Here is a 22,400-nt window from a genome sequence, read left to right as displayed (position 1 = left end):
AATTCAAAGGTAAAATGCATGACATCCAACTTAAAAAAAAACAACAAAAAATAACAACCATAAAAAACTACCAAAAAAAAACCCTTTAGGTGAACTCTCAACCTTAGTGAATCAATGGAGAAAAACCGTTTGTCTTCACTAGAGTCAGGATTTCATGTGTCTTTAGAAGCAACATTGTTAAGAGTAATTCGTTTTCTGCAGAAATTACGTTTACGACAGGATCCAAAGTCAATGAAGTTAAATCATTTTTGATCAATTCCCACTCTTTGAAAAAGACTCAAATGAACATGAATCCCGAGTCCAGCAAGCTTGAGCCGTGGTGGGCCTCCCACATTTGAGGACCCACTTACTGTCACGCTGCCTCCCTGCAGCACCCCGAAGTGATCATCTTCAAGCATACGGAATAATGCATACCCGCATAGGAGCAACATGGCATTACCATGTGCTGCATATCTCATGCTTTTAAGTCCCTTACAAGATAAATATTACCTCCCACTCCCTTTCCATTTTGATGAAATGCAGGAAATTCTGGCAAGGAAGATCTCTGTTTTTTTAAAGTGAAATTCAGAGCTAGAACTAATACCATAATAAATATACATGCTGGCTAGAGCTATCTAAATATTGCTCTGTCATTCAACACAATGTTCCATTTTAATTGATTTTTAAATTAACTTCCTCCATAAATGTACCTTTCAGCAGGTCCAGAATGGACAAATAACCCACCACGGTTGTACCACGCTGTTTTCAAACTGTGTATATACAACATATAACATATATATCGTACATAAATATATATATTTTTAATGTGTATATACACACACACAAATACACATTCTGCACTTTTTTCATTAAAAATCTATGCAATAGAATGGTAAACTTTGTGACATTGCAGACTAGAGTAGGCTATTTCCCTGAGCTGCCCTAAACTGGCAAGCTAATGTAAATAATTGAAGAGAAATACAAAAATTTAATCTGATGAGTTCATTTTATAGCAGCAAGATGATGAACAGACATTCAAGAGGCAGTTCACAGTCAACAGGCCATTCTAAAGCTGGAGCTGACAGAGGCTATATATTGTTTTAGAGGTGAAATGGTTGGTCTCCAGTGGGGAGTATGAAGGGCTGCAAGCTGTGATTACCTCTGCAGTGTATTAGCAAAGATGCTGGCAAGCTGATGGGGAAGTCTGCTCAGCAGAGGCTGAGCCAAACCGGGAGCTCCCTGTGCACCAAATCCATCGGTCTGCAGAATGGCAACTGGAGCTTTTTGCCTGTGGGACATGAGTATGCAGTTTCTGTCCTCTCCCGAGGGCTCCTTCATCAATCATACACAAAGTACTGCTGGCCCAGAAAGAGTTTACTGTGCTGCACCACAAAACAGTGAATAAATTGTGATTAAAAGCAATTAAAAATAAGAGACATTAAAATATTAGGAAGTGCAGATTCTTCCAAGAAAATAAATAAAAAAAAAAAATCTCTTACAGCAGCAGCTAGGTTTTTCTCATGTTCTGCACAACAGCCATGGTTTGTTAAATGGTTGCATACAGCAAGATGCTGTACATGGACCCCAGTCAAGAAAAACTGCACCCTGCATCTCCATGAGAAATGGTACTGAAGATGACACTGGCACGTTGACCTAGTGAAGCAACAGAAAGCTGCTCTTAAACAGCCACCACTGGAAGAAACATCATCATTAAAAAAACCCCAAAACCAGGTATATTCATGTTTTCTCAAACATGGCCAACACTTCCTGGTAGAGTAGCTACAATTTTAACAGCACTGTTTCACTTTGGAAATGGTTTCCCCGTTACTTGGAGGCCACGGCAGCGCGTTCGGTGCCCCACAGTTGCAATTTCAGGGGCAGGGCACGTCGGCTCCAGCGCAGCCTCGCCCAGCTGGCAGCCAGGGAAGCTACCTCCCCACGGGGAGAGCTGTCACTGGCGTGCACCTAAACTGTCCAGGCAACCTGGCACTCACAAGGTAGTAACTGCTTCAAGGGAAAAGTGTGACCCACACAGCTCCCATCTGTGTAATTTATCCTCCTGTAATGTAATTGCTATCTGTGTTCTTACTACTCCAACAACAATTCCTGGTCAACAGACCTGTGGCAGACAAAGCTGTTGTCAATACTGGAACTTCACAGGCCAAGAACATATTTTGATTTGAAACAAAAGTGTTTTATATTCTCTTTTCCCAATCCTGTAGAAATCTGGCAGCCCAATGCAAACCTTTTGTACAGTGTATCTTAATAAAGCAAATACTGATAATGCTCGTGAATTCAAGACACAATTACTGCATTACAAACCTGGAAATTAATGGTAAATTTTAAAGCAGTTTCCATTCTCTTTCACATGAGGAATGGCTTTGTGATATATTTTTCTAATGAAGGCTACAAATAAAATCTTTCCCTCTATATCTCTCCTGCTGTTCAGTCACCCATGTCCTGATTCTGCATGAAAGGTTTGCATCTAATTAGATCCCAGAGATACGTGGGATTCCTAAGAGTGAAAGACATGTAACATTTTGCAGGATCTAATTATAAATCTTGAAGTGCTCAAGAAATTAAACTACATTATCCCAGATATTTATATTACACATATATTATAATAATTAAACATATTGTAACTGTGTATGCCATTAAAAAAGTAAATCGCTTAGATTTGGGAAAACACTACGTCTTCCTCTGCCCTGGACTAATCTTCATATTTGATTGAACAAGACTCCATTTAGGGACAAGGTGGAAGCAAATATCCTCTAGATGGAAATCTGTATTATGATGTACCTCACATCATGACATTATCACTTATAACATCACCTAATGACACAACAGATGTCAATAGTAATAAGTATCAACCATGGGGAGAGACTGAATGAGCAGAACTCTCCAAAAGTTCTAATGTACAAAATGAAAAAGATGCTATTTAACAAAAAAATTGTTGAGGAGATGTATTTTAGTGCTTTAGTCTGCTGTTTTCTAAAACTGCTTTCGAAGCAGAATGTTTTCGAGCACCTGCATCATTTACCTGCAGCATCTCCATAGCTGGGAGGGTGCCTTAATGCTGCTAATGGCAGACAGCCAGATTCAGAACCAACCAACCAGTTTAGAAACTGCCATCCCCACCACTCACCACTTCTACCGAGAAGCTGCAAGGATGGACAGATGGATGAACTTTTGCTATACTACAGTAATTGTCAAGACTGACCTCTTTCTGATTATTCACTGGATGTTTCAAACAGAAGATCTGTGTTTTGGCTCATAGTTTTGAAAGCTACTAAAATGACTACCCGGATGGTGAGAGGGGGAAGAAACTAAGGGCACCTTTTTGTGTTTGAAAGAAACAAAGAAAAAACCCTAACCCCAAACTCCACTACAATGTTTATTTTGGTTTTAGGTTGGGTTTTTGTTTAGTTGGTTTTTTTAAGTTCTTATTCCCAGATTATCATTCTTCCCTCTGAAAACCTAACATAAGCCAACACCAAAAGGAAATAATTTTTGTAAAACTAAACTCTTATTCTATAGTTCTTTTGATTTAAAATACTTAAGAACATCATTTAATGAAAATCCATGAGGACTGAGCATAATCTGCTTTCCTGCATTTTGTGAAAGCTTTCTTGCATTTCCACACCATCTCATCAATGCAGATGGTGTCTGCATTGCAAAATGCAAAAATCAATATTTCCAAAGACGCACTTAGTTTTCTACGGGAGTAGCTTAGTGTTAAAAGAACTATGTACACACTGTTTAGGCTAATCCCAAAAAATACAAAATTCTGCTGTTCACAAGAAACTTTCAGCTACTGGCAAGAAGATTCTTTGAAAAAATAAAACAAAACAACCAACTCCTCCCTCCTGACCAAAGTGCTATTCAAATTGTTGAGATGAAGACCAGAACTTTTCTTCTGCTCATTTTTATAAACTTATCCACACTGGTTATAATTATGGCTTAGGTTGCAACTAAAATGATTACCTACTCAGGAGTTAAAAAAGTAAATGAAATTATGTGTCAAGAACTTTCAAATAGAGAATATAGACATTTTAAAGCTACCCTACAAGATCCTGGAAAAACTCCACCCAAGGTTACAAATCTGATGGCCCACGGTTAAAAATAAAAGGCAGAAAACACAGAGCTGCTACAACAGTCAGGGAAACAGGGACTCATAAGAAGATGGCAACCCTCCTAGCCTCATTATGAATAATTAAAAGCACTTGGCTTGTTTACTTTAATAAAACTAAGCTGAAGAACAGACATAATTGCCTGCTATAAATGCACTAGAAGATGGCTAAACATAGGATAAAACAGAGGATAAAAAATGGCCTCAAGAAGTTTAGGTTAAAAGGTTTTTGACCATCAAAGGAAGGTAATACTTGAATCAGTTTGTCAGTGAGACTAGTCAAGGCAAAAAAAAAACCAAAACAAAAATGTTTAAGAAACTTGAAATTAATACATGGGATTATATATTGTGGTTCCCTAAAAGTGTAAACGAATGGGTTCAAGATTTCTTCTAGTCCTCTACCCTAGGTCCTATACAGGTCCTATCCTAGGGAATGAAAACCAAGGATTGTTTTTGAAAGAAACAAATTCCTATTCTGAAAAACAAGCAGAAGTACCATTTTGGAAGAAAAACTGTTGAAGATGCCTAATTTTTCTTTCAGATTTAATCTTTTTTTGTAAGGAGACTTAAGATGGAATAAGATCCTCAGATTTAATTAATTGAATTGAGTCTGTTAATTGAAATTAATTGAACTGAGGCTTTTTGTAATGTTTCACATGCTCATTGAGAAGATTATACGCAGCACAAGGTGGACTGTGAAACTGCTGGAAAATGTGGAATACTTCCTGTTTGCACCAATAATTTTAGAAGCTACTCTGACTGTGAGAGAGAATTATGGATTTCAGTGTGAAAAGATGACCCTTTCTTAGAATTACTAGACGTGGCAAAAACTCCTCCTCTCTGGTTACATCTTCACTTGCATCAGAAATGAGACTCATCTCCATCACCAAGAAGACACGCTGATTATTTACTAATGGTGCTGTGTCTAGCCAGGATATTTGCTTCTGGAGAAGACCTGAAACAAGCAAATGTAGGATGTCCCCAAAACACACATACCTGCCTCCACAGCAAGAAAAGCAGCAGAGAGATGGATATTAACTCTTTGGGGGGGCACATAGTATTTTGTAAAATTATTTCCATAGTGCTATTTACAGGCCACTTTCATGACAGCCACAAGTGGTCTGACAAGTCAGCTTGCCATAAACATCCCTCACATCACTCCAAAAAGCCCAACTGGTTAATCCCTAATGCCCAGGTAATCCATAGGAGTTCATCACCAACTCATTTCCCATGTCTCCAACGGTGTTTTCATTCACCTACAGGTAAATCATTAAATTTAAATACCTGGTAACAACATCTCCTACCTCTATTCCTCTTGGAAAAAGTCTCCTTCTCTTCCTTTCTTTGGCGATCCTGAGCATTTACTGGTTTCTAAAGTAGAAAACAGACCTTTGGAGCAACTGCCTAGTACTTCCACAGGTGTAAATACATTCTTCCCTATATTGATATATAGCTGAAACTATTCTAAAATGGCAAGGCTGGAAAGTGAAGCTCCCCTGAACAGGCTAATGCGGACAGGGAGTTCGAAAATCCATGCTTAACACAGAAATACGAAATTAAGCCTTAGCAGAAAACCACATTTAAAAGGAGAGAATAAAAGCGAGCCCAAATGTCAGGCCAAACAGGCCAATTTTGAAAAGATTTTGAAGAAACTGAGTCACACGAGCTTTCCATTTTTCATCGCATTCCTAGGGACAGAGACAGGTTTCCCCAGGAGGTCCAGTTCCTTTGCACAACTGCAAGGAAAAATTTTAGCATCTTTCTATACTTTTACACACGGTCATCATATTTTACAACAACGTAAAAAGAGACAGCCCAGAAGAATTGCCCTGGTTTCGGCTAGGATAGAGTTAATATCCTTCCTAGTAGCTGGTACAGTGCTTTGTTTTGGATTTAGGATGAGAACAAAGTTGATAACACACCGATGTTTTAGTTGTTGCTAGGTAGCGCTTACACTAGTCAAGGACTTTCCAGCTTCCCATGCTCTACCAGCTGAGAAGGCTGGAGGTGCACAAGAAGCTGGGAGGGGGCACAGCCAAACTGGACAAAGAAACATTCCATACCATGCGACGTCATGCTCAGTACATAAACTGGGGGAAGCTGGCCGGGGGGGCCACTGCTCGGGGACTGGCTGGGCATCAGTCGGCGGGTGGTGAGCAATTGTACTGTGCATCACTTGCTTTGTGTATTATTATTATTGTTATTATTATTTTATTTCAATTATTAAACTGTTTTTATCTCAACCCACGAGTTTTTCTCACTTCTACTCTTCCAATTCTCTCCCCCATCCCACCGGGGGGTGGGGGGGAGGAGTGAGCGAGCAGCTGTGTGGTACTCAGTGGCGACTGAGGTTAAACCACAACAAGAATTTACAGTCCAGGATCAGTAAAAGCATCTTTTTACCTCCCTTGAAACAATTAGGAAGGCACAGGTTGCTCTAGAAATTAACGAGGAAGATTATGATCTGTCTCCTGGGAAGTACCAATTCAAAACTCATTTCCAGTTGTGCATGTTTCACATGCAGAATTAGGATCCTTGTCAAGTGCAATGATCCATCTTTTCAAGAAACTCCTACCAAAATAAATTACTGAAATCAAGAAGCTGGATGTAATCATTCCCCCCTTTCCCCTGCTTCCCCTTCTCTTTCATGGCCTTGTGCAGACAACCTGCACCAAGATGCCAAGGATATGAAGCTCTGAACTGCATCTTAAGCACATGATGTATAGAGAACCATTTGCTGTTTATTGACAATTTTGAATGCTTAACTGTGTTGCTGCATAAATCACTTTTCTTACCAGAATTACATGATACACTTTTCCCAAAACTGACATTTTTGCAGTGCTACAATCTTTGCAGAAGTTGACAGACTCTGGGGGAAGACAACTACTTCAGCTTTCCACAAGGTGGCATGGTTCCCTTTGCTGAAAGACAGCATTACTCAGTGCCATTGAGGACATTTAATTTTTTTATTTATTTTTTTTTCAAATGTACTGGCCACTGTCATGAATAGGTTTAAATAGGCTTAAGATCTCTAAAATCTCTCTAACAAGGTTCATTTTAACAAATTCTTCCAAAAGAGAGTTTAATGAGTTAAAAAAAGCTTCCTTCTCTTATGCTGAAATGAAGAAAAATTATCTGTGCTTGCTGCCACACAAAAGCAAGCTTCAATCAAATATAGTTAAGGCACATCATGTGGCAGAGAAGAGCCTAAGGGGCTAAAAAATCGGATTTTTCAAGTCTCAGGTCATCAGTTTCAAATCCTATCAGAATTCTTTCAGTCTCGCAGTATTTTGGGTAAAACGGGCTAGCAAGGAATCCACCTACCACACCCACTTCCCATCCATGTGAGAATTAAAGATCCCAGAGCATTTTCCACAGGTGAAGATTTTCCCTGCTGTTTCCAGACCACTTCCCATCCCTGTGGGGTACAGCCATTCTGCAGCTCCTTGTCCTGTCCTCGGGACAGAGGCAGATGCACTGAACAGCTCTGCCCACAGCCTCTCCCGCTGCAAAGCAACATCAGCGCTGCTGAGCTTCACTCGCAGGACCACAGATGCGGTCACTACTGCCCCTGCACAACATCCCCATCAGGCAGTGCCAGACGGCAGGTAAGGTCCTTTGATTCAAGTGATTTAAAAAACAAACAAACAAACAAACAAAAAACCCAAAACCAACCCAAACATGTATAGTTTCTCCTCTGTTTCTTGTCTTGCTCCTCTCAGTCACTTCTGTGAATGTTTCAGCGCTCAGTTTTGACTACCCATTTGAGTGTCAACAGCATGGTTTTGCCTAAACAGGAGAAACAAAACCAGCTCTGACAGACAAAAGAGGACAAGCTTTTAGCATTGACCCATTTTCCTGACACCGGATGGGTATCAGTTCATAAATTTTGACGTTTACACAGCAAGCCAGAGAGGGAAGGGAGATGATGACATGAGTTATTCGCCTACACAAATACTGCTACAGTTCTCCATTGCAGGAAGGGCTCCTAATTATACCCAGTGCAAATCATCTGGGAAAGAGGCAGACATATCAAAATACTGCCTCCCTATAATGCTTTCCATACCGTACGGCTTATCTTGAAAGGAACAGCTTTCTGGTTCTGAGGACTGGTACCTAATGCTCATCACTCCTCTCCATTTACTGTGCTCAGAATTTAGTGCTTGTCATTGTAACAAGCACAGCTGAAACCCTTGCCTTTTAGCTGCCAGCCTGCCAAGCAAAACACATTTATTCACATCTGATTTAAACATCACAAGACAAATAATCAAGATGACAAAGAAGTTTAAGTACCCCGATCAGTCTGTTTTCTCTCCTAAAATATATCATTAATGTTATTATAATTATTAACTCTGTTACATATTGTCTTCCTGCGTGTAAGTAGCTTCTGATCCCGTCAGTCACTACAGGTGTATGGCACAGCCAAAACACTCATTTAAATTACTTGGATTTCCAATTAGAGATATTCACATACATCCTTAAAAATGGATGCAAGCACAAGGCAAAACCATCAACAAGACAAATCTGGAGATATGTATACAAGCATACAACAGTAACAGCTCTGATTTAATTATGGTGCTTGTTCACATAATGGTCTCATTTTTCTCTATAAATTTTATCCTCAAACTAAGTTGCATTCTCTGTTCTAAAATACAAAGTTCCTTGTCCTAAAAAGTAACTTCCTTGTTACTAGCTGCGAGTTCAAGCAGACACATAAGTAAGGAAGAATACTTAAAAAAGGGACAAACTCGAGAATAAAGAGCAAATTCTGTCACAGAATGCCCCAGGAAGCTATCCAGCCACGACAAACAACAGAGCCCCCTCTCACCCAGGACAGAAAACTCACTTAGCTGTGCAAGGGGTCAGTTATTACAGTTGAACAGTAGAATTTTGATCTGTAACATTCAATTTCTTGGTTTACGTGATTTTAAAGTAAGTCACACTTTCCTGACCAAATTGAACGAAGCTTTAAATCTGCAAATTCCTTTGATGGAATTAGTCTTGCATGGTCAATCTACATTGTGCCAAGAGGAGGAGTACAGTTAATTTCAAAACCTAGGAGACATTCTGCACCTTGCAAGTTATGCTTACAATTGCAAATTTTTAATTATTATGTCATTGTGGATCTTCTTACAGACCTTGGCTTCTGGATCACTGTTGATGCTACAAGAATCATCATCATCAGATTGTGGACCATTTCTGTTACACACACACAAAAAAAAGAAGACAAAAATCAATCTTAAAATCATATAAAAATTACAGCACAGCACAAAATGGAGCTGGTCATTCCACGGAGACTTCCAAAGTCATTTTACCTGAGCTTCAAAGAGGCATAGCGTAACGTTGCTCCTTCAAACTCTTTCAGACTTGGGTCTGGGTTCACAGTGGCTGCATGCAGATCCTAGAGATAAAGGCAGTGCTATTAGTACAGTATTAAGTGCTATGAATATAGTATTAAGTACACCATCATGTTATTTCTTATTTCAAAGGGAAATTAAATCCTCCCTGCAAAGAAGCGATAGTATTTCTGGCTGAAGTTGAAAAGAGGCATGCATATATTCTCAAGCTGCATTTCATTCAGTGCAGGCATCTTATTCGTTACATCATGGCAGTTGCCCTGCTAGTTTAGACTGAATCCATCCCAAGTGGAAAGATCAGAAAAGGCAGCATGTTTGTGAGCTAGACATCCCTAGCAGTACCCCCATTCACTTTGGCCTAGGTTATGAATGACATTCATGGAAAAATAAAAGGGAAAAAAACCAGCCACTGCCATGCAAAAAACAAGTGTAATAGTATTAAAGGTTCTAAAATCTGACAATATACTTGCCTTCCAAATGTCACTATTAATCTTTCCCCCATTCAGTACAGCAAAATCACTCCATGGCTGTTTCTAGACACATAATTATTCACACAGGAAGAAGCACATTGATAAAAAAAAAAAAAAGAAAAAAAACACAAGACACTGTTGTTAGCATTGATATTTACAGGATGGGTTAGGGAACAGATCACCTCAAACTTCAACTAATTACTCCACTATACCGTGGCATTTGGAGGAAAGGGGAGAGAAGACATGCCTCTAACAGTTACTTACCAAAACAAATGATTGAAACAAGGAAAGTTAATATAAATTAGGAACAGACAATGAAATTACTCTTTAACTATGATTTTAAAAGCAAGCAAAATGAATCTGAATATGAATGTTGGCCACAGCTGCTACAGCCTTTGATAAACAGCAATTAAGGGGAAATATTAGGATTTCCATTTGATTAGCACTTTTGTTAAAAGACCCTAACACTATTGGAACTAGAAATACTGAAACACAATGATACATACAAGGATAAGATACATACAGGGTAAAAATCAAATATTTCTAGAGAGAAAGCACAAGAAAAGGACAGCAAAGGGAAGGAGCATTAGTAAGGAGTGCAGAGAGATTTCTTACTGAAAAAGTAGTTTTGTAAAGTCTAGCAGCTTTTTTAAAAAACCAACAAAACCAAAAAAACCCCAAACAAACCACCCACCCTCTCATTTTCCATTCAAGTTTCTCAAAATTTTCAGAGGTGTTCACTGGTACGATCAAGCAAGTAGCAGTGCATTTACCACTATAGCAGCCTGAGGTTCATCCTTCTCTGTAATGCCTGGGAGGAACAGCTGATGTTGGAGTTTCCCCTCTCCTCTTCCCCACAAGGACAGAAATCCCACAGTCCTGAACCAGAGCCAGATGGGACAGGAGATCTGGTTGCCAGGACACCCAGAGCCACCTCTTTGTAGTTTCACCAAATCAAGTATTCCTGTAATTATTAGTGGCCCGTTTTAAGATGAGCTCTCCCAGGTTGTCCAGCTCAGCCCCAAGAGGAAGTGGTACCTATTAATATGGCCCAATGCATTGATTTGCAGGGGGGACCTCTCACCCCAGAAGTGTTCTCAGTACATCCCCACTGGAGGAATTATTTGTGAGAAACAACTCCCAGGAGTAACTATTCCCTGACATGCCTTTGAATTAATTGAGTTGTTAGCTTTTCCTACTAAGCCCCTCCTCTGTAATTATTAGCTGCTAGTGGTTATGTTACCTACAGAAGAACTTCTAGAGGCGATCCAGGCCTGGAATGAGTCAGGCTATAAGACGACACAAGTACCGTCACCAAATTCTGCCATAATCTCAAAGAAGCTCATATTGAAAATTAAACCCTACACCTTTTTCTCTGCACAGGAAATGGGAAAGAGGGAGCAAAATCTCTAAAATTTGGAAAAGAACATTACAAAAGATGACTTCCTTCACAAAGGAAGTAATTTGGAAACACACAGGAGAAAAGAGCCATCTAAAACTAAGTCAAATTTAATCAGCTGTGCAAAACCAAAATACATTTTCATGCTTTTGAGGGGGAGGAAGGGAAGGAATGTTCCAGGTTATTCGTATTTAGCATTTATTAGCATTTTTGTTAAATCTGCAGGATTTTTGCATAATGCTTAACCCATAATTGCTTTGGATTGAAATTTACCAATTATCTTGTGAAAGAAAAATTGCCTTCAGCCTGTGCAGAAGACATTTTTGCATTTTTTCCTTTTTAAAACTGTTTCTGCCATTTGTATGCATTACAGCATCATTCCTCCCTACCCATTTTTTTCTGATTCTCTGTTCAACAATAGTAAGTAACTGCTTTTCTTGATGCTAAATATCCAGAGTAACTACAACACAAAAATGGCTGACTTGATCTGTTCTTTGTTGACTGCTCTCAGCTGTGAGCCACATTCTACCAAATGAAGCAAAACTTCTGTATATTATGTCATTTAAGAGACAGAGACACAAAATAATTAAAAAGAAAAAAAAAGGAGGAAACAAGACAAAGGGTAAAAAGGCATTACTCCGGAGGGGGTGGGGGTGGGGAAGGTGTTTCTAAATGTTTATTTGACAAACTCAAAAGCTGAAAGAGCCCAAATAAACTCATCTCAAGACTAGCACATGATGCTTCACAGACAAATGTGATAAAAGTCTTTTTTATGGACTCACAGAAGCCTATTGGGACAGATATGAAAGGCTACCCATGCTAGTCTTCAATCCTAGATTATATATCTTTCATCTGCCTAAAACCTATACATCCCCCAATCTTTTCAGAAGAAAGCAATACAAATTCCAGCACGTGGGAATGAGCTAAACCAGCCCTCCCAAACCAGATTATCTCGGAGCACAGGCTTCCAAACAGCAATGAGAAAACCAGCAGTACACAGCTCACACGTGGTCCAACTTGGAGCTGGAAGCTGTCCACCACAACTGCTGCTGCCAATGGTAGCGCTGGGATAAAGGCGTTTGGGAGCCCCTATTCTAGATCGAATTCCACATCTTTTGTGAAGTGTCAGATTGACCGTATCACAGACATCCAGGTTAATCTTTCACGGGGAGAGAGAAGGGGAGCACTTGGCATAGGCTGCAGTGCAGTGAACAGGGACTGAAACCAGTATCACCTGCAAGTGACCTGGAGATGATTAGGTGCTGGCAAGTATTGATTGTGAAGAGATGAAAAACCAAAGATTCACAATAGCTGACACTGTTAAATCTAGATTACAAATTATTTCATTACCTACCCCTATCTCTTAACCCCACACCATGGCTTATTTCCCTCTTACTGCTCTGTAGCAGGGTTCTGCTCAGAACCAGCTGAATCCCAAAGGATTCTTCCTCCAGTTCCCTCTTAATAAAGCTCAATATCTGCGGTTTCAAGAAATGCAAGACTTTTCCTAACAGTTCTCATTATAACTCCAGCTACGCCCCTTCTTTGTAGCAGTTTCAGAATTTGACAGTGCACAAAGTCCCGAGTCCAGTTCACACTCTTGTTTTGAACTCCATTACTGTAAGTCTGCTGGTATTGTATTGCAATGCTATCTTAATAACCACTGAGTCAAAAAATCAGTACTGTTTAGAGAATGATATCTAAGATGCTTATCAATGAATGCAGAAACCTTCAAGAGACAAATGCCTTCATCTATACCTACAATTAAAGTAACCATATAATATACTAACACAAATTTTGGAAACCTGCTTATTTTCTGTATCATCTTTTACACTACAGTATATGGTCTTGATGCTGCCACAGAACTGTATATGCATAAATTTTTGCTGGACCAAATTCCTTGCTGAATTAGAACTGCCATATCAAAACCTAGATAAGCCTACTATGTACTCACATGCATGGCATTTTAGAGACTCCTCAAATGTTTTATTTAATACATCTACACTGTATTAAAATCTATGTTGTTATAATTCATACATTTTGTATTCTCCATGAAGCTGCTGAGAATTAATGATCATTATTATAATCACAAACTATTCTTCATTTAAAGCAAACAAAATTGTGAAAGGTTAAAGGTACATCTGCCACATTACCAGCAGGTCTGAAATTTTCATTGTAAAGACATTTTAAAGAGAGACAGAAAAATATTTGAAATGAATATACGCATCTTCTCTCTGCAATTTACCAACCATACTGATTTCTGGGTTTTTGTGAAAGACTTCTATAACTTACTAATTAAAGTACTGTTCTCCGTATTTTAGAGTAAGAAAAATACTTAATGGTGAAGTTATATTCCTGTAATGTACATGTGAGTGATTTATACTGGAAGCAAGTGCAGCACTTTACACTCAGCATTTCTGGATATTTTTTTCTTGTTTTCTAGCTGAATGATAACAATTGCTGTTCTTTCTCCATGAACCCTCTCAGAAATAATTTCCAGCGTGCTTGGTGCACAGTCCATTCCGCGGGAGCTTGACTGATGTAAACCATAACTGAAATGTTGTGGTCAAGTTTGCAAACCTTATGAATAGCATTTATGAACATGTGGGAGCAATCTTTCTAAAATAATGAACAAGAATGTACATTTTTAAGCCTATACAGGATAAAAGTTTCAGGGTCAAGATGGTAATACCTACTTGAATGTTCTTAATTCCTCTTAACTTTCATTCAAGTTATTTTGGGGCAGATATCAACAAAATCAAGAACAGAAGAAATATTGTATCTAAATACATTTTTTAAAAAATAAATAAAGCCTAAGGATTGCCTGATCCAAAACTTAAAGCTAGTAGTAAGACTTCCCTTTACTTCATAATACTGTGGACCTTCTTCTGAAAAGTCAGTATGAAAAAGAATTCATTTCAAAACAATTTGATTTTATATTAGTATTTCATTCCATAGAAGTCTTCCCAGCATACCAAAACAAAGTGATTGCATTTTTTGAAGCATACTCTTCTTTCTGATAATTTGTTTTATTTTTCTACTTACATGACATCAATCAACCCCCTGGACTGTGCCTGAAAAGATTATTTTAAAAGGCAGCATCACATATTGCTCCTTCAGCACATGTGGAAGAGAGAGTACATTTTTTTCTAGTTAAAGATAGTTAAAGTTAAAGACTGACTGCAACACAGTGATCCACTTGTACAGATATTTTCTACTGGCAGGATGTTGAGAGACTTACACTTGAGAATACTTGATGTTTATTTGATAGAAACTACCCTGTAAAGGAACTAGCGTCTCAAATGAAGACTCATATGTCTTTGTCTGATATTCCTACCAAAAAGAAAGAAGATGCAAAGAGTCCAGCCAAAAGACTGCTATAATACGCAAGAATTTTACGTATCCTGTATCCACATAATGCAGCAACGCTTCAGTGCATACTACAGAACTGTAGTAGTTTCACATTAATCAGGCACTGTCTGTCTTACTTATTTGAGATGTGTCTGATTTCATCCTACACATCCAAAGTTTACGATGTTTCATGAGGCACAGCCATTAGAAAATGCACATAGAAAATAGATACTTACGATGTATTATCAACAAATAGCTACACTTTGGGATATTATCAGGCCCCATATTCTAAAGCGCAGTTTAGCTAACAGTTAAACCTGCAAGTTCAGAAACTTCTTTCTATTTTCTTTACAGTGTGCAGCCCACAAGAAGACACAGTATGTTACCTCAGTTTCTGGAGTAGGAGATGGAGTAATGGAACCAAGCGATCCTTTCCGTGAGCCCTGGAGATCTGTTGGGATGGACACGGGACGTTGCCATTGAGTTGTTCCTGTTGGTATGTGCCAGTAGTAGATCCCAGCGATGTCATTTATTTTTTTCCAGCCGGGTGGTAAGTCTGGGTCTGTCTGAAATGAATGATCACTCCATATATCTGCTGGGAATAGGGGGGAGGGAGGGGAAGGAAAATTAATCAATGTTACTAAGACACGAACAGTTCTTCTATGGGTCTGCCCCTGATGCAAGTGATGCACAGCTGGTACTACTGTTGTACAGTTCCTGTGTAAACGAACACCAGAAAAACATACTGAATTACTGAGGCTCAAAGTAAGGTGAAAAAGCCTCATTTGACTTGGCCTATAAAGAAAGGAAAAAAATACGCTACTTACCAAAGAGCTGTTCTAATATGGCAGCTATCTAATACCATCCAATAAACTAGCTCTTCTAATAAGGTTTAGTTTCAAGCACATTAAATCACAGCATATAAAGAAAAATTTGGAGTTGTGGTGTACTCTATCCTCTTCATCACAGCACCCTCCCTTCTCAATGCATGGTAGCAGAGCATGTATTCCTGCTAACCAAAGTCAGCTTACCAAAACAGAAACACACACCCCCCAAACAACCCGCATTGGGTTTACTTACAACATCTAAAAGACTGCTTGTTCAAAACAATGAGAACAGAAGAACTGAGCAAGCATTTTACACACACACCAATTGTCACAAACAAACATACTGTTTTCAATTGATTTTATAATAGAGTGGGGGGAAAAAAAATAAAATCACTCATCCACAGTGCCAACGCAGAGGTGAAATACCGGCTCTACTGACAAACCTCCTACTAACTGAAGAATGCACCAGTAATTCGTATCGTAATTAGAGACATTCCCAGATATACCTGGGATCATAGATGCATATAAGAAATGTCACTGGTGGAGGGCATCCAGTGCTTTTTAGAAAGGCAGCGGCATCACCTTATGTGCAAACCAGCTGTACCCCAGCAGGGGCAGTCACCTTCTGCTGGATACATGTTTTCCAGAGGCTGGGAAGGGACCCAGTGCTCTTCAAAACTTCCCAGCTAAACTGCTTTGGTGGTGTCATTATGGTACGTGCTGTTAACCAGCTGCTATGGTCTACTCCAAGGACTGTCAAGCTGCAGAGAGAAACAAATAACCTCCTGCACTGATGTTTCCACCAGCACTTGAGCAGACATGACGAAGGCTGACATCAGCACAGTGAACTGAGCTAGCGAGAAAAAAAAACCCAAGAATTAAAGGAAGCACCATACCAATGAGCTGTGGCTCATCTACTCTAGCCACTTGTTTCCAACCTTCAAAGACAGTCCTCAAAACACCTTCAGTGGACGACAGATGAATAACCTCTTGTTATATTGCAGCTCTTAATCTCTTTTTTGAATTAAAAGTTTCTTCTCAGTCTATCCTCAAGCTTCTTACTAGGTGTTTTATCACAGTTGCTTATTTCTGAATCTCTCTCATTTCTGCTACCCACATTTATGCGTGCGCGTGCACACACACACAAATGGCATGATAACTTGAAATAAGTCTTACACTCCATGGCACAAACCAGACTATTTCTTCTCCAGAGCCACTTAGAGTTCTTAAGTTACTGATTTACCACTTGAGGACTAATCTGAGCAAGTTCTGCAGAAGAAAAACTAGACAATATCATTATACTTAAATTCAATAATGAGCCCCACCCATGGCCCAATATCTGAAATTGGCAACATTCATATAATCAGTTCCAGAAATTCCCAAATATTCTAAACACCCGCCTCTAAATGTCCCCTGTTGTAGCCTCTACTGCATTCAAATACGTAGTTCCTGACTCCAAGGTCTTACATGTTTTAAAGCCCATTCATCTTCAACCTTGCCCGTTTTTATTTTCCAACTGAACACCACAGCTACACTCTTCTCAACCATTTAAAAGGAAAATAAAAGCAAAACACTTTCAATAATTTGACCACATCATGCAAAAAGTGACATACAAACATCAAATATCTAAACATCACACTGAAGTATGCGTGGCAACATCTGCAAGTCCAGATACACATGGGTAAGTTTAAATAACTGGTTCATAAAACTTTAAAATATCACAATAATGTCAGTGTTCATAAAACTTACGTATTGGGCCTTTCAATGCATGCCAGAATAGGAAAATAATAAACTTTCATTATACAGAGAGACAAAGCTTCATCTCAGTTCAGGTTCATACAGTTCACAGTATTAAACAACCCCACTTCAACATTGCCAGGACATGAAATGTATTTTCTTCACTTTAAGATAGGCACTACTTCTGTCCTTGCTATACATACATATGTATGTGTACACATGTGCTTAAATATACAGTTAGCAAAGTGTTATGCTATGGCTGCATTAAATTACTCCTTTCAAACCAATCAACCAAAGATGCAAAGGAACCAGAGATGCAGAGGAACCAACATACTGTCATTTATTGTTGCAAGGACACACAGTACCAGAAAGACCTAAACAGAAATTACTTTGAAGTAAAAACAGACAAAACTGACAGTAGAAAGAAAACTGTTAGCCCAGAGAATTAAAACAACATTATTTCTGCAACATTTAATTAGAAGAGAAGAAATGATCTTGTATGTGAACGAATACTTGGAAGGAAATAATGTAAAACAGCTGGGAGCACTCTGGGATAAGAAAATATCACCTAGCCAAGTAGTACTAATTTACTTTGAAAATTTATCCATTAGCAAAAAATACACCAAAATATGTTTGCATATGGTCTGAGATAAAATAGGAATTAAACTTCAGATTTTGTTTCAACTAATATAGCTCAGGACTCTCAAAGAGCTGTATTTTCCACACAAAATGACTATGATTGACACCTGTGCGTGAGATGCACATTGCTGGTGTCTGCGTACTCCTTGCGCAGAGGTACTGACCTCAGACCATCTGAATAGGACAGAGCCAGATCTCACGTGTTCAGACTGAAATACCGTTCCCCATGTTAGCTATGCAAACCTAGTTGAAAAAATGAAACGTGTGTCCCCCAACCTATTTGTGAACACACCTCAGGATCAACAGACTATCAGGGATAACCTTTTCACAGGCTGTGATATCCTACTGGCATGAACTGGGAAACCTCCCCAATTCACTGACTGCTCTAACAGATGAAAGCACCCAGTGTGCAAGTCAAAGGTACCGAACCATCACAAGAGATGCAGCACAAGAGAGAGAAAAGTAGGAGTCAACATACAAAATCTGACAGGACAGATGAATGTGCTCATGGCATCAGAGACCTACTACAGGACACCAATGGCTTTTCTTTATTTGAATATGGAATTACTGGTAGTAAATAATTCTCCTCTGAATTTGAAAGAAACTGTTCAATGGCATGACACTGAGTCAAAGTGTCCACTTGTGGTTGCATGGGCCACTGTAAGAATGGTCCCTTATCAGAGAAATGTTTGGAGCCCAGAACAAAACAAAGGCACCACACAGGTATATATATCCTGTTACATTCAACGGCCTTTTCAATCTCAATCTTATTGTAAAAAGCGACAGCCACAAGACCGGGGAGAAAAGAAGCAGCTATCTGTACATCAATCCAATTCTGTTGACACAGCATCAAACAACTTGCATGAAACAAACCCAAGAGGAAATAGAACTGAACACAATGGACTTCTTGAACTGAAATCAAGAACTCCTCTTATGTCTGCAAGATTTTGGAGGTAAAAACATTGCATGGAAATGGTCCCTTTTGGTCTGTGGATGACTAAGCCCTACATGCTTCCTCAGTGGCAGAGGATTTACACTGGTCAGGAACTTTTCTCCAAATCCCTCCCAGTCATCCCCAGGAGGTGAAGTTCTACCTAGCATCTCCTAGCCTTTTCCGTGCTCTTCTTCACTTTTTTGTTGGTGAAAGGTCAATGAACCAGGACCACGTGGTTGCTCATAAAACTTCTGGTTTTGAAAGTATTGTTGCTCTGATAATATGGAAAGCATGGCTTACTACAGAAATTTAGAGCATGATTCACAAAAAGAATGTATCCTTTTGTATTGGGTTTGGTTTACCTATCATGTGTATTACAGTAAACCATGATCTCCTGAAAGGCTATACTATAAGACATTTCTTATATAAAATGCATAAAGCAACAGGAGTAAGAAAAACAATACTGAACTAGAATAAAAGAAAGCCACTGTAGCTAAGCTGTGTGAGAAAGCAGACACTGGGTTTCTTTAAGAAACTTGGATTCATATTATCTGTATAACTTGCCTTTCTACAGCAAGAAAGAGTCAAATTCTTAACAGTGGTGTCGTGGTTTAACCTCAGTCGGCAACTGAGCACCACACAGCTGCTCGCTCACTCCCCACCCACCCGGTGGGATGGGGGAGAGAACTGGAAGAGCACAAGTGAGAAAAACTCGTGGGTTGAGATAAAAAGTTTAAGAATTGAAATAAAACGATAATAATAATAATATGATAATAATAATAATAATACACAAAGCAAGTGATGCACAGTGCAATTGCTCACCACCCGCCGACCGATGCCCAGCCAGTCCCCAAGCAGCAGCCCCCCCGGCCAGCTTACCCCAGTTTATGTACTGAGCATGTGCTTTGGTCAGTTTGCCTGTGCCCCCTCCCAGCTTCTTGTGCACCTCCAGCCCTCCAGCATGGGAAACTGAAAAGTCCTGGGCTAGTGTAAGCACTACCTAGCAACAACTAAAACATCGGTGTGTTATCAACTTTGTTCTCATCCTAAATCCAAAACACAGCACTGTACCAGCTACTAGGAAGGAAATTAACTCTATCCCTGCTGAAACCAGGACAAGTGGAAAAACTATTTTAAGATGTAACCGATTCAAAACTCTGCACAGGAATGAGGTACATCTTTACCTAGGCGTCGTGCAGATTCACACAGCACTGCAGACCTTTGAAAGCCGACTCTTTTTCTTGAAAAGGCCTTACTGAACAGGGTGGCTCCACTGCCTACATATACTCTGGAGATGAAGTCTGAAGTCAGTCCTCATCGCAGACGACTGGGCAGTCAGCTTGCAGCTGATCTTTCACCTCACCTTCTATCCCTGTCAGAACATGGGGTGCACGAGAGCTGTCACTAGCGAGGCAGGCCGACTGTCATCCTAGATCTGCCCACACTGCATGGACACGTCAGTGAGTCCTCATCAGCAAGCTGCTACCTGGAAATCTGCCTAAGTAAGTGTGAGCTGTCACCACCCAACTTCTGAAATGCAGCGCTACCAGCTAAAGGTCAACATAGTTAGAAGTTCACAGCTGGTTTTCTGCAGGCAGATTCACATAGAAGGATAGGTCGCAGAGAGAGAGGACCGATATTTTTCAGTTGGAGTTTTGCCTCACTAAAGACAGAAGACTAAAGCCTTGTCCGTCTTCTGGGAAGGTCCCCAAACTGGCTATTCATGGGGATGTTGTTATGGAAGCAGCACAGAACAATTCTGGCAAAAAAAACATTACAGTAAAAGAGACATGGTAGAGGATTTTGAGGACTAAAATGGAAGATTACATAAAAACATAAAAGATGTGATCTCAGATAAGAAGCTAACTTCATCTGAGGAAAACTGAAAAACACAGAGTGGACTTTACTGGGCTTTCCTGCCTCCACCACCTCCCTGCACCAGGACCTGCCAATTCTCTCCAGAAACCAGATCTTTCCCCTCTACCTAAAGCTTGCTTAGAGTTGGCGCCATAGTCCCTCTTACAGGGTCCAACACGATGGGGCACAGGGCTGCTCCCCAAAACCTTTGGCACTGGTCTCTGCAAAACTCAGAGGAATCCGTTTGCTGCACCTCACCATGCAGCCTCTGCTTCATCTCTTCAGAGACTCAGCAACACAGCGATGATAGGAACATTTTTAAAAGAATGGGAAAATCATGAAAAAAAATGAAATAATCAGAAGTGAGAGCCCAAGGGGAGGGCAGCACCTGCAATGCCTTACCATTCCCTTTTTAAAACTAAATGGGGAATTTATGTTAGTCATTTCTCTTTAAAAAATAAAATAAAGAACTAACTCACAAAAAGCCAGTAAGGCTTTAGAAAAGTACCAAAGAAAGATTTTTTTTTTTTAAGGTATGAATAGTTGTTTCCATTTTTAATAAATGTACAAAGGAGTAAAACAGTCTGAAGAGATTCCCACTTGATGAATTGGTCAAGTTTCACCCAGAAATAAAGGCTTGAGTCTGAATTTTTGTCCAAATGGCTGAAACACGGAGCCTGTAATAGAAAAAAATGAATACAGCCTTCATCCCGGTATCATTATAACCAAGGAGAGCAGTTAAAACTTCAAAAATACTGGAAAAGTGAAGTCTGTTACACAAAATGAAACTATTAATTCACTCTTTTGAAACAACTAACAACAGAGATGTACCTCCACAAAACCATAAACACAGCCATATTTAACTGGTAAGTCTGGCTAGGAGGGCTTTGTGGACACATTTTGTATTCTAAAGACGACTGGATAAAGCCAATATAGTGTAATATATTGCTGTTTGTAACTCCCTTCCTTCTCCATATGTCAGCCTCTGCCAATTACCTGATATAGAGCAGTGATAAATTCCATGCTGTAGCTATTTTCAGATGCTAAGTTTGGTGTAATAATTAGAAATTTTAGTGATTACATTTTTATTTCAAGTTCAAATTATTTTACTATCTGATGCTGGTCTAAGAAAACAGCGTTACAATACTGAAAAGAGATGGTAACAAACAATATAAATAATTCACTGAAGAGCACATGTAACTGGTGACCAAACTCTGGCAAAATTAGTATTTTTATCACTTATTTTATTGCTGTTTCAAGGGAAGGATAGTAATCAAATTGCTGTCATTATGAATCACTCTTTAGCCCTTGTTCAATTAAATAGAAATTTATGCAGACAAACTTGTGCAGTAAGTGGAGAGCGCTTATTTTTCCCTCATTTTGCAATGCCACAAACTGTTCCCTCGTAACAGGCATCCTGTGTAAGGCAAGGTCAACACTCACCAAGCACAGGTCATATCGGTGGCATCACAACAGATGCAAACACTATGCCCTGTATCTAAATGCAGTGCAGCTTTCCAGCTGCCATTCCTGACTAAGTCGACATGGCTCTCTGTTGGTGTAATTTGTGGATATTTCGTAATTAGAGAGACTAACTGCCATGCAGCTGAAGCAGCTTTTAAGTAGTTCAGGCTTTCTTCTGCAGGCGCAGCTAGAAATCCCTTTCACTGAAGACCAAAGGCAGCCATTTAGAAACAAATACAGATAAAAAGAAAATGGCA

At 39.4% G+C, this 22,400-nt stretch overlaps 1 protein-coding gene across 1 annotated transcript in view; it reads right to left on the bottom strand.

The window, feature by feature from the left end:
• APBB2 (amyloid beta (A4) precursor protein-binding, family B, member 2) overlaps nucleotides 1-22,400 on the bottom strand; it is a 122,801-nt gene that overhangs the window by 56,739 nt on the left and 43,662 nt on the right. The window contains exons 4-7 of the mRNA XM_009332441.1: nucleotides 15,072-15,280; nucleotides 9,936-9,998; nucleotides 9,424-9,509; nucleotides 9,247-9,307 (exon numbers count right to left, since the gene is read on the bottom strand). Coding sequence (XP_009330716.1) covers nucleotides 9,247-9,307; nucleotides 9,424-9,509; nucleotides 9,936-9,998; nucleotides 15,072-15,280 — 419 coding nt within the window. The remainder of the gene's footprint in view (nucleotides 1-9,246; nucleotides 9,308-9,423; nucleotides 9,510-9,935; nucleotides 9,999-15,071; nucleotides 15,281-22,400) is intronic.

This window comes from Pygoscelis adeliae, unplaced genomic scaffold (assembly GCF_000699105.1).
Source record: "Pygoscelis adeliae isolate BGI_AS28 unplaced genomic scaffold, ASM69910v1 Scaffold59, whole genome shotgun sequence".
Taxonomy (NCBI): Eukaryota; Metazoa; Chordata; class Aves; order Sphenisciformes; family Spheniscidae; genus Pygoscelis; species Pygoscelis adeliae.
Note: the sequence above shows the minus strand (reverse complement) of the source record. Positions and strands in the feature narration are given on the sequence as shown.